A 13,181-nucleotide genomic window follows, 5' to 3' on the forward strand; every position below is an offset into this window, starting at 1 on the left:
ATGTTTTACGCTGGAGAGTACTCCCACTTCACTGGGGCTTCTTTACTTACAGTTCAACCCAGCTGCTCAGGAAAATTTGTGTAGCTGCCTCCTGCTAATCCAGTCACTCTCAAGTGAGCCAGCACATCCTGCAAGAGCTCCCAGCCCCGAGCATAATTCCCTGCTCCTTGGGGGCATATTAACCATACAGGAGCTGGCTGATTCTCCCAGATGGTTGGCCTGTTAGCACAGTGCTATGACTAATGATCAGTCCCAACAAAAAGCAGCTATTGTCCAGATCATGAATCATCACTCCAGGCAGCCACATTCTGCCCTTGCACTGTACCGCCTCACACCCACACAATCCTCTCCTGAGCTCACAGCCCTTCACGCTGTCCACATTAATGGGATCCTTGGGACAGGGGTTCTCCAACTTCACTGCACTATGACCACCCTTCTGACAATACTTAAATTACCATGTGACACCGTTGGAGGGGATGTCGGAGCCCAAGCCCTGCAGCCCTGGATGGAGGGAAAGGGGACTGCAGCCTGACCCCAATGCCCCCGATGGGGGGTGAGGAGGCTGTAGCCCGAGCCCCGCTGTCCCTGATGGAGGTGGAGCTCAGGCTGCAACTTCAGCCCTGGATCTCAGCAAGTCTAATGGCCACCCCACTAAAATGGGGTCATGACCCAGTTTGCGAACCACAGGCCTAGGAAATGAGTGCAGGAGAAACACATTCTGAGACAGAAGAAACAACTCCAGAGAGAAGCACAACACAAGCATTATTATTTTCTGGCAAAGCCAATGCCACGTATGTACACCAATTTTGCAAATCTAGAGCAACCACAGAGAAATCCCTGAATCCTGCAGCTGGGGCACCTATACAGAGGTGGATCTCACCTCCCACACCCAGCCAGGGGCAAGACAAGGGGCTGGTCACTTTCAATACCTTAACCATTTAGTTCTTCCAAGTGGCTCACCAGCCTGGGGAACTCCATTGGGAAAGGAAGAGTATTTTTGGGGCTCAAGTGCAGGCCACTCCAATGTTATGATTTAGTTCTCAGACATGCCTGAAACCAGCAATCCCATCAGTGTTCCACAGAAAAGTCTTAATGGTAACACTGGTGCAGCAGTACCCCCGACAACAGCAGAAGAGGCATTTCCACAGTGTTGGAGAAGGAGCCTAGCAACAGAGCACGGTCTAGGCCCATTTCTGTTAAGCAGTAGTCCTGGAGCTCCTGCTTCTTTATTAAAAACAGTACAGTGGGAGCTAGCTGACATACAAGGGGGGAATTCAGTCACCTTGGCTTGTCATACAGGCATCCTAAAGCCTTTCCGTAGGATTAGCTAGGTATTGGCAGTGCAATGACTGTGGAGGCACAGATCACTCAGCCTCCACCATCACCCTACTACATGGAGTGGGAATGCTCACTTGGCCACTGGTTTGGGGGCTTTCGCAAGTACAATGCCACATAAACATGCTGATGAAATGCTCAGCACCCAGGAGATTCAGCATGAGACCGTCCCTGCCCAGAGAGCCCGTAATTTGCATACAAGAACTGACCTCCCCCACAAGGGATCTCCAACTTCACAAGGACAAATCTCATCTCCTGCGACAGGTCCTGTTGCATCAATAGCAACTGAATAGCTCAACACTGACAACAGGCTAGTGCCCACCCTACACCTTGGAAAGGGGAATTTGCTTGAGGGGCCAAAACCATATGCACCAACCCCACCCCAGTCTTCACAATGGCAGCAGCATTGTCCTGCATCAGTCACGGATACATTTTGTAAACACCTTGCTAGGCAGTGGCTTAACATGGTCCTCACCCTCACAGAGCTGATGCAGAAAAGCTGTGTGGTGATTAAACACGGTTCTTACCAGCCACTCACCACCCAGCCCCAGCAGGAGAACACGAAGGAGAAACTGTCTCATGCTACACGCATCACTGGCCAGCACAAGGCTGAGAGCACAGTGATGCCTCCAGTCACTGAGACTCCACCCAGGGTAGGTCAGAGAGCTGTCACTCTCCTAACACTGCACTGCAGGGGGAGGGAACTGCACGATTCAGAATGACTCGTCCCACCCCAACCTGAACAAGCTTCATCTCACCTCTAGCCTGGCCAATCTGCAGACATGCCATGCAGGCTCTCAGAGTAGAGACTGAAAGGCAGCACTGCTGGGCACAGAAAGAGCTTTAGCCTGAGCTCCCATTCATTTCAATGGCAGGTCATGCTTCCGGCAGCCAGAATTCACACTCAGCAAATCAAAGCTCAACTTAGTACTGGAGAGAGAACAGAGCAAACTCCCACTGGATGCCATGAGAGCAGGCCCTGCTCTGGTGGTGACTGGAGAGGTGGCCTGGTGGGGGCTGCAGGCAGAGCAGAGAGGTTAGTTGAAAAAAGCTTGGTTAGGCGCGGAGGTAGCTCTAGGTTGGACATATTTCCAGGTCAAAGTTGAGGTGCGGGAGGCAACCCCAGCTTGACTCCCTCTGGCTTTCATGCAATCTCCTGGCCAGGGCTGTGAGCGTAGAGAAGGCTCGGTATCCTCTGTCCCATTCCCCACTGAGAACAGCTGGGAACAGCACTGCTGCAAGTGCCCAAGCCTGTGCTCCCGTTGGCTTCAATGGGAGAACACACTCAGAGCACACAACATACACTGCAGGTTCACCTTGGGAGTCTGTTTAGTCAGCACAACTGGTATCACGTCAACTCGACCCACCTTATGAGAGCGATCAAGTTGTCGAGAAGTTTCAGGACCTGCTCAGTGCAGGGGTTACGGTAGATCGGATTGCCGCTGGGCATGAACCCGATCACAAATCCTCCGGCCTTAGCCTCTTCCAGGGCAGCGGGCCAACGAGCCCGTTTCACAACTCCCAGAATGGTGTACACGCAAAAGCTTATCTACAGCAAAACAAAAGACATGGAGAGAACTCCTCTTAGCAAGGACGCAAGGAAAAGTAACAGAAGACCAGAGGGGACTCTCTCCCCCAGCCTGTCTCCTGGGATGGCACTCCACTTGCCCAACCCTGAGGTTGGGGCGGTCTCAGGGGAATGTGCTCATTCTGATCCTGTCCAGGTTTTGCAATAACCCCTCGACATGCATGAACAGCACAGGAGGTTATTACTGGACAGTCTCTATACAGAAGGTCTTGCTGAGTCCCAGTCATCACGCAGGGCGCCCTCTAAAACAAAATGTTTCCAAGTCATCGTCTCCTCTTCTGCACACATCGTAGACTGACTAAAAACTCCCCGTTCCTGCCTAAAACTGCACTAGCATCTGTCCACCACCAGCAAAGCCCTACCGTCGGCATTTCCACCTCTGCCATAACCCTATATGCAGCAGCTACCAGTCTGTAGTGAGGACATCCTGCAGATAGCAGCTCATACCACACCAGTTCCTGGCACGTATCTGAGTTACGCTCCATGCCACGCAGGCTCACGCTTTCCAGAGTGCTTCACCTGGGAACTGCAATTCACTGCACCACATTACCCAAACCATCCAACCTTAACCCAAACGCATCCACCAAACAGACTGCTTCAAAAAGAGCCTGAGGTGTACCAGACATAAACGCTTATGAAATACCATGTGAGGAATAGGAAGTCCTCTGCCCTGCAGGGTATAAGATTCTATATGCCACACAGGGATAGGGGAACAGGAGACATGACCCTGCTTCTCTTACGTGACCCATGTCCACTGAGCTAGCGCCAGAAGCCATCCGCCATTCTGCAGCATGAGCGATGCAGTGATCTGGGTCCAACAAAAGGCACATGTTTAAGACGGGTCTTGCAAAAGGCCCTATCCAAGAGGCAGAACAGATGAGTGCACGAAGGATGTGGATGAATTACTTGCCACTCTCCAAAGACCGTGTCTCCCCAGTAATTGACACTCACTCTCGAGCGGTTCAGGCCACTGGGATCTTCCAAGATGGGATCAGTGATTTTGTTGTCAGCCCCCACGTACGAGATGAAAGCGTCAGGATCCGACAGGACTCTGAGGGGCAGAAAAAGCCAAACCTGAGATAATCAGAGCACTGCAGAACTTCACCTGTAATAAATGCTGTCCCAGCACAGACAGGCAAAATTTCATTCACTACAATCCGTCAAATTATCTTAAAGATGAATTCAAGGTGACACTTGGAGGCAGCTGCCCTGAACTTCAAGTTTAATAAAACTGACCCCCTTCCTGTTCCCAAGGCCTCATCAATGCCAAGTGACCAGAGATCTCAACAGGGTGACTCCTTGAGCTGTATTCTTTGCATTGAGCTCTGCTAACTTGGCCCAGAACTAAAGAAGCCAACAATCCCCTCCAAATATCCCCATGCAAAATGCACCCCCCCCCACCCATCACCTTAGCCTGGCACCTCTTTCCATTCAGCTAAGGAATTTTCCAGAGAAACTCTTTAGCATCTTCCACAGCTTAACAATTCTGCTGCTGAACTGCTGGATAGCAGCTTTGCCAGGGGCTGGCAGAGGATAGCAGCTTTACTGACAGGGCTTCTCCCAGAGGTCAGCAAATGGTATTTTAACTCCCTTTTTGCCAGGTGTTTGAAGAGGGCTGTAGCCTCACACCCCTTCTCAGCTCTCAGCACATGCTGTTCAGATATATACCTCACCGAGCAGCCTTTCCACCTCCTGGCTAATCAGCTGGGAATCAGACAAGGGCCAAAAAACACAGGAGGCCACAAGGCACAAAGCCATGCACCTCCGGTGCACACATTCTCTAGGGAGCCATGTGCCAACCTGAGAATCTCTGCATTCTCTTTTGCTCTAGCACAGGAATGGTTAATGTGGAGTCTGTACCTCTGCATCTCTTCAGAGAGCCACAGGTTGGCAACGGGAGCCAGGAGCTCCTCCAGGAAAACCTTCTGCCGCTGGTAGTCCTTGAACTGGTTGCTGATGAGGACGAGGGCTTCCATGAGGGCACACTTCTCCATCTGTGTCAGGAGCAGCTCGTTGGACAGCAGCTGCTTCACATGGTTGTACAACATCTCGAAGTTAGGCTGGAACAAAGCCCCAAGCAGAATGTCACTCACCCACTTGGCCTGACTTGGGCTGTTGCACTCACTTTTGGGAGAAAGAAACTATGGGTGTGCACTGTATTCCCACACGTAAGATGCAGGAAATAGCTGGGTGGGGCTGGTTCTAATCTTCCCTGTCCCTCTTGAGTGTTAACCTCCACGGCCTCATCTTCCAAACTTCTTTCTTAAGCATGAGTCTCATTTCTGTCCTGCCCATCTATCTCCCTTTCTCCCTGGGTACTCCAATGACCTCCACACTGTCCATGACAAATAATGTTTGAGAGCTGCGTAGACACTGCGGCTTCAGCAGGCTGCCTCATTTCTTCATGGCTTAAATGCCAAATGCTCTAGTCCTTCATGCATGGCAGAAACAACAAGGACTCCAGTGGCACCTTATAAATGAAAAGATTTATAGGAGCATAAGCTTTTGTGGGCAAAGACCCCCTTCATCAGATGCATGGATGGCAAGTGGCTGGTCTCTGGGCATTCAAATGTCAGAGTTCAGGACTTTCCATCTCTCCGCTCCCATCATTCAGTCTAATCAGATAAACCTGACTGTACAAGCAAGTGGTCTGTCCTCACTGCAGTGGCTCTGTTTTCACTTGTCCACTCTATTCATAAGTCAAGCATCAAGGAACAAGCACAGAGGCTTGTAGAAGCCTCAAGGAACGTTCGCTACCTTTGGGATGGATGATGACAAACCCACTCTTTCTTGGCAGTTGTACTGAAATACAAGCTGGAATCCTAAACAACCCCGATTAGCACCTTCAAAGCAGCAGCTTGTGTTTTGGCACAACACGGAGACTAATCTGTAACCACAAAGTGAGTGACAGCTGCTACGCCTCCAGCAACTGAAGGGATCCTCAAGAGGGGCACAATACCATCCACTATCCTTCAGGCCTTAACAGCTCCCTCCCTTACACAGGCCAACACCACAATGCCCCTCAAACTACAGCTCCCCAGTTCTCTTAGTAATCACATGCCAGTGCTGCTGGAGCCAAGAGCCCAAAACTGCAACAGAGTTTGTTGCAGCAATCTCTGATTCAGCAAAGCTAGTAGAAGAGATTGGCCTGGTGGATCACACAGAAAGAGTGACCAGTGTTTAGATTCCCTTCTACTTCCCCTGGCCTGAAACACACACCCCTCCTCCTGGCTCACTTCTGAAGCAACATCTCAGAGCTCAAGAGTGAATGGTTTCAACCAAGGGGATAACTGATATTACAATAAATACAATAGAGCAAATATGCCTATAAAATGTTATAGGCTTAAATAGTCTCTTCCCCCATTTTAGACAGTAACAGAGAGGTGGCCATGTTAGTCTGTATCCTAACAAAACAAAAACCAAAACAGCAGTCATGTAGCACTTTAAAGACTATCAAAACAATTTATTAGGTGATGAGCTTTCATGGGGCAGACCCACTTCTTCAGAGCTGGAGATAGTGCTACATTGGAAATGTTGCTGGAAGTGAATTTGCATTTTAGATGTTGATCAGCATCTTGGATTGTAAATTATTGGGCAGGGAATATGCCTTCCTGTAGATCTATACTGGGCCCACTACAATAGGGTCCAGGTCCCAATCAGAGCCTCTGGCTGCTATTGCAATATAGTTTAAAAAAAAAAAAAAAAAAGAACTATTACTCCAGAACTGAGGAAGCAAAGCAATTTAGTCTTGATCTGTGCATCAGAAATCTCTCTGCTCTACAGTCACATTAGAACGAAAAATAGGGAGAGTCGTCTTTGAGTAAAAACAGGATTGATGCACAAAAACTGAAACCCTCAATTCCAAGGAATACAGCTGAAGATGCAGGGGGCTGGGAAGGTATGGGCACCTTGGACCAGAGTTGCACATACATACCAGGACAAGCTGGGGGTAGTCCCGACACATCTTTATGATTGAGGAGCATGCATGTCTTCTCACATTCTTCACTGCCCGAGTTCTGGGGGCCTGTACCAACAAAATTCAGGATCAAGTTACAAAACCCACACGGACCCATGGTCTCCCCAAGAGCCAACTCCAATGTAGTTTTCTGAGCTGTGAAAACTAGGGGAAATGGACACTTCAATTCGTGCAGTCCACAAGTTCAGTTCATGGCCACCTCCCAGAGAAGTCACTGCAAGGCTAAGCCTCTGGGCTCCAGTTCAGTTCTTGGGACGAGAATGCAACTGGTTTTCATCTACCATTTTGGCTCCCATATGTACCCAGGAGTAGGAGCCATATCAACACCAACCACAGCCACATACATGCCAATCACTGAAGGATATGCGTAGCATCTAATCAAATTCCCTGTCAAGTAGAGGTCTGCTGCACAAATACTCTATATGCTGGACTGTTTCAGGGGAGAAAGTGTGTATGTGTGAATTTCACCCTAAAAGTCTCCTAAACTTCCATCAGCCAAGGCTTATTGGCTAAGTCAGTGAAAAGAAGATTTAAGGACAGTCCCAATTTAGAAGTTAACTGCAGCCCAATTTTAGACCTTATTTCAGGTATCAATGTACTCCTCAGGTAAGACACACCTGATCCAAGTACTACAGCACACTGTGGACAAGGAGGATGGACTTACCTTACTCTCTTCTATAACTTCGAAAGTGACGGAGCTGAATAGCTGTGGGACAAGGGAAGAGTCGGTCACTTGACAACACTCGACACAGGATATTGGTGTGACTTCACCAAGCCAGCTGAAAGACCTTTATTCAGGAAGGGAATGAAGTCCCAGTGCACTGAGGCCTTCACGTAAGATAAAGCTTTTACTGAAACAGAGCATGTCATTTAATGGCTCCAGCATTGGGAATCAAGAAATCCAGGTTATCTGACTTCTCCACTGATTCATGTTGTCTTTAGGCAAGTTATTTCACTTCAGTATCTCAGTTTTAATCCCATTGCTAATAGGAGGGATAATTCTTCTGGGAAGGGGTCTCATGAGGATTAGATAGAATGTGTAAAGGCAACGTGGTACTAATACTTCACTCAAGAGGTGAATGGTAGTTTTCAAATTTTCCAGACTACCATACCCCCTTCAGGAGCCTGATCTGTCTTGCATACTCCAAGTTTCACCTTATTTAAAAACTACTTGCTTACAAAACAAAAATACCAAAGTGTAACAGCACATTAGTACTGAAAGACTGTTTATTTTCTCACTCTGTCAGCATGACATTTTAGTTTACACTACATTTGCTGGTGTTTTTATGTAGCCTGTTGTAAAACAGCAAATATCTAGATGAGTTGATGTACCCCCTGGAAGACCTCTCTGTGCCCCCCGGGTAGGTATACCTTTGGTTGAGAGCTACTATTTGAACAGGACACCTACCCTGGAGAGGACTTGGGGTAGATACTCTGGCCTGAAGGTGACAAACGGGAAGAGGGCAGAGACATTGGTGAGCACACAGGATAAGATGAGAGGATCCTTTGTTTCAAAGTTCAGGACAAGCTGCAGCAGCTCTATGCCTTCATTCACTGGGATCTCCTGCAAGGAGGAAAGGGAAAGGGGAAGAGGAACGAAAGCAACAGTCAGAGATGTAACACGTAACCAGCACTTTAATGTCTCCTCCCAAGGCCTGGCCAGTGAGCCACTGTACTGAGCAGCTACCTATCCCCAAAGTGGGTTAAAAATGGCAAAACTCATTTGAACCTATGCACATTTTGTGTGCAGTTGCTGTTGGAAGAAAGAAGGAATAGCCAGCATCACCATCTCTCTGGATGTCTGGAAACAATCGGAGGTTCCCACTTCTCTAAGGTGTTCACTTCCTCCCATCTCTTTTCTAGCTCTCCTTTTGCCTCCGAGCTGACAAGTTTCAGGCTTAACTACCCTTGCAATTCTTTGCTATGACCAGAATGACACATCCAAGCCTGATGAAAAACTGCCCAGGCCCTAAACAGCAAATAAATATAAGGCAATGGGCTTGTGATTTTCTAGCTAATGCACTCCAAATGGCAGAGAAAAGATGCATTTTTTTCATCTTTTGCTATTTGATTTGAACAACAAAACCTGAGAGCTACCCCTTAAAACAGGCTCTTTCGCCCTACGGTACAGGCTGGTGTGAATAGATCAGCTGGGATGCAAGTCTCTGCACTGCCTCTTCATAGAATAGCTTCCAGAACCAAAGCACTTCTCTGATGTCCAAAGCCAACAGTGGACCTGACTTTACCTACCTAAACCTCAGTGCTGCTATCACCTCTCCTGACAGCTGGAGTTTCAGCACTATTGTGTTTTGTTGCTACAAGCTAGTGTTTTTGTGACTTATCTAAGCCACAGCCAGAAAACTCCTATATCAACCCAAGACAGAGAAACCAGGAACACAGCAGTTAGAGGCTATGTACCTCCTTATCCAGGGTCCGGAACATCTGGCTGATGACACTTTCTGAGAAGAAGGTCATAGCATCCCACTGTACGAAGGAAGGAGAGAAGATGGAGCAGAGACCTTCCCCAGTCTTAGCTGTGAGTGGAAAGAGAAGAGAAGACTGGAGTTCCTGTGACACTTGAGAGGTCTAGCTTCCTTTTTCTTCTCAAGCACAATACCAACCTGAATAGTCCTCTATTAAGTTCCCTGCTCAAAGAAGTCTTGCTGAACATTTGAATCACCCACGCATAAGTGCTCCCATCCTTTCCCTCTATTCCCTGTGTTAGTAAGGAGAAGGTTTCCAGCAGGGAAGCATGGGCAGCAGTAGGTACTAGGGTGCCCAAAAGCTGATTGCTTCAACATTGAGGTGGAAGCGCCTGAATCACAAACATCCCTCAGATGTAAGAGGAAATGAGTCCAAACAACCAGGGCTAAAGGGAAGACAAAGGAAAGGGCTCAATCCTGAGGCTAAGCGCCAATGGCACCTGAAAGAGTCTCACCTAAATGGCATTTTGAAGGCAGCAAGTGGCCTGTGTGGAAGTGGAGAGATGTAAGTGGCAAAGGCCTTTGCGAGGCAGAGATGGTTGGATTTCTCAGGTCCAAGATTGGCTGCATTCTACAGGGAGGATAAATCTAGACACATTTGGCTTTTCAGTTGAAATGGTGTTTATGGCAAAGGTACAAGTGAGAAGAACTGGGGAAGGGAAGGACCCTTCCTGTCAGTCAAAGGCTCTGGACCAGTGGCTGTTTAAATAAGCCATGAAAGATTTCTTTTGCAGAGACCTTGGAAAGCCTGACTTGGAACCTGGTTGATTTTAAGAGATGTGGGCTTCAAAAGATACACGCAAAAGACTGCTTTGGGCTACAGGAAGAGTTTGAGCTGCTGGTCTCTTCTTCTCTTCAAGCGACTTACAGTTCATGGGCCCAATATCAACAGGAGTTGCCAGCTGGTACTTCAGCCATTCACCAGCCATCTGGAAGCCAGTCCTTGGGTCCAGGCGACATGCCATCCTCATCACTTCTCCCTGCTGGGCACGGAAAGCTGCCAAGGGAATTGGACACAAGGAATCATGTTCACGTATTGGAAATGACTCCCCTCAGATTTGTTCTTAACTTTTCCACAGCTGGGAATGTCTGTGGTGGCTGCTGTGGCAGTGGAGTTCTGCAGAGTGAGCTTCAAATACCCAGGAAGTAGACTAACTTGTAGGACAGTGCAGGAGCCTTCCACCTTGTCATGATCATGAGGGTTAGCCAGCAGCCTGGGAGTAAAAGGGTTAACGTCCTTAGCCAGGTGGGCTCCTTCCCCACTCTAGCAAGATACATGCAGAAGTGGGGGCCAGCAAAAGTACCTCCAAAACCTTATCTACCAGGTTTTGGAGTAAACTTCTCCCCAAAAATCCTAAAAGCCTTAGATTTTGGGGCTGAGATTTCCCAAGTGGTCTCTCCCTGGTTTCCTTATTATTGCTTGGGTGGTGGCAGTGAATTTGATCCCCAAAATCTAAGGTTTTTAGGATTTTTGGGGGAAAGTTTATACCAAAACCTGGTAGATAAGGTTTTGGAGGTACTTTTGCTGGCCCCCACTTCTGAATGTATCTTGCTAGGGTGGGGAAGGAGCCATGACACACCTTTGCACTAATAAAATAAAATTTCTTATCTAAGCCATCTCTTTCCTGAACCCTTGCCTCCAGGTCTAGCTCCTGTCCATGTCATGGGTTACGGTCAGTTTCGTTCCCCTCACCACCACGGATGACTGACTGAGGAAGCATTTACCTCAGCAACTGAGTAATGAAAGCTCAACAAAGCCTTAGCTGTCATCTGTTGGTCAAGAGGAAGCAGAACTGAATGCCCTAAGCTGCCACAGGACAATGCCAAGAAATTTATCAGGCACACTACAATCAGGAAGATGCAGAATAGCAACATGAGCAACTGAAGCCCATTGCTGAGCTGAGAATGTGGGCACTACAGTAAGTCAGAACCCCTAGCCCTGTCAGAGTGGTGCGTGGAGACTGCAAACCTCAGACAGAGGCAGCAGGCCTTGCCGGGAGGCCCCTGAGTGACTTACAGTTGAAGAAGGCATTGAAGTCCTCATCACTGTCGAAGTCAAAGCGAGAGTATTCACAACTGGGGCTGTCTGTTTTAGAGGGGAAGCCCACCTGGAAACAGAAGGGAAGTGGTGAGGGAGCAAGTGGAAGAGTCACCCACCTCTCTGCCTGAGCACCAGCTCCAAGGGGACTCACACTAGGGAGAAAGCTGAAGAACTGTAATCTTCAGCTCAGGACTGCTACCTGTAAAGAATGCTCTACACTGCTCTGTCAAACACCCTGCACCATTACCACTACTAAACATTCACCAAAGCATCACTAGGCTCATAGCCTGCACAGCAGTGCTCCTCCATACCTTTACTAGGTTAGTCATAGATGCACGAAGGTACTTGGGAATCATCGCCAATAGCAGAGGGTCACGAGACAGGATTTCATGTCGAAAGAGAGCCCCCCAGGTGATCTGAGTGGAAGAACGCAGGAACTAGAGGGAAAAGAACAAACATTTCAGTAAGGTTGTGCTCTCTGGCACAGAAGCTTGAACCGTTTTGGCAAAATGGGAATGGCAAGCTACAATGAGGCCCCAGTCCAGGCCACATACCTTCAAGACCCAGCCAAAACTGCTAAGCTACACTAGCAAATGGGGTTATCCCATCAAGCAATACCACGGTTTGCTCCAGCCTCTGAAACTTGTGCTTTTCATATTGTTTGAATTTTATGGGACACTGACAGGCTGTGCCCAGATCACATCACCTTCCACATTTTCAGAGAAGAAAATGGTTGACAAATGGCAGATGGTGCTCAAAACCATAACAGAAATAAGCAGCTCCCCTCTGCAGCAAGAGTGACTGAGCCCTCCTATGCTGTGGTTTCACCAGGTATGCTACATTCAGACTCTGCTCTCCCTTTCACTCACCTGGCTGGGATGCGTTGTGAAAGCTAGAAACGAGTCCAAGTATTTCCCAAGGTTGGCTGGTGTGTCTACATCAGAATCTGAGCCCTGTTAAACAGAAGGATGAGTCATTTCAGGTAAAATGATGAATGATTTGAAACAGAGTGGGAGGAGATAGGCGGCAGTGTCACTAGAAAACCAGGAGCAGCATACTAGTGACAAAAGCCAAAACGTAATGACTTAAAACAGCGGTGCTCTGAAACCAAGTTTCCCCTTACTTGTTCTGGTGGTGCCAAAAGAGAAAACAGCCACATTCAAGAGAAAAAGATGGACTATGAGGTGATGTCTACGCAGCCACAATGCCGGCAGAGCTATGCAAACTTAGCTGCTCGGGATTACAAATGGCATGCCTCAAACAAGGCATAAAGAGACTGGTGACAGAGGGTGGGGGGTTTAGCCAGCAGGGGCACATCCACACAGCCTCTGCAGTGCTGGCACCTCCTTCTGCCAATGCCGAACTCTCACGGGGCTATGGTAATGAGCTTCGGGAGTATGCAAATGCCACACCATTTACAATCCCGAGCTCATTTTGCATAGCTCTGCCGGCAGTGGCACTGGGTACAGTGCTGCGTACACCTAGCCAGAGTAACTTGAAGATGGTTTTAACCACTCCACAACATCTAATCTCTCATGAGGTATGCACTGTGGGGGGCCAAGATTAACTCACCCACCCCAGAAATGGAGGGAGAAAGGAAACCAGGGATGTAAGAGTCCTTTTAAAAAAAAAAAAAAGCATCAATATTTAGTTCACCTGCATGTATATTCAACAGCTTTCAGGTTTCAGTTTTGCCCTGCAAGTATCTCATGTTCAGTGGGCCTCCCTCTCCTCTTTCTGGGAAGTCTGAGTTTTCCA

The 13,181-nt window shown here is 48.2% G+C and overlaps 1 protein-coding gene across 6 annotated transcripts in view; it reads right to left on the reverse strand.

The window, feature by feature from the left end:
• Positions 1–13,181, reverse strand: part of XPO5 (exportin 5) — a 41,518-nt gene that overhangs the window by 18,398 nt on the left and 9,939 nt on the right. For all 6 annotated transcript variants that reach the window (XM_074989726.1, XM_074989723.1, XM_074989724.1 and 3 more), the window contains 11 exons: positions 12,293–12,376; positions 11,735–11,860; positions 11,400–11,490; positions 10,251–10,379; positions 9,318–9,433; positions 8,308–8,463; positions 7,564–7,605; positions 6,858–6,947; positions 4,784–4,983; positions 3,875–3,974; positions 2,703–2,884 (listed from right to left, as the gene is read on the reverse strand). In XM_074989726.1, coding sequence (XP_074845827.1) covers positions 2,703–2,884; positions 3,875–3,974; positions 4,784–4,983; positions 6,858–6,947; positions 7,564–7,605; positions 8,308–8,463; positions 9,318–9,433; positions 10,251–10,379; positions 11,400–11,490; positions 11,735–11,860; positions 12,293–12,376 — 1,316 coding nt within the window. The remainder of the gene's footprint in view (positions 1–2,702; positions 2,885–3,874; positions 3,975–4,783; positions 4,984–6,857; positions 6,948–7,563; positions 7,606–8,307; positions 8,464–9,317; positions 9,434–10,250; positions 10,380–11,399; positions 11,491–11,734; positions 11,861–12,292; positions 12,377–13,181) is intronic.

The sequence above is a fragment of the Carettochelys insculpta genome, chromosome 3 (assembly GCF_033958435.1).
Source record: "Carettochelys insculpta isolate YL-2023 chromosome 3, ASM3395843v1, whole genome shotgun sequence".
Lineage (NCBI taxonomy): Eukaryota > Metazoa > Chordata > Testudines > Carettochelyidae > Carettochelys > Carettochelys insculpta.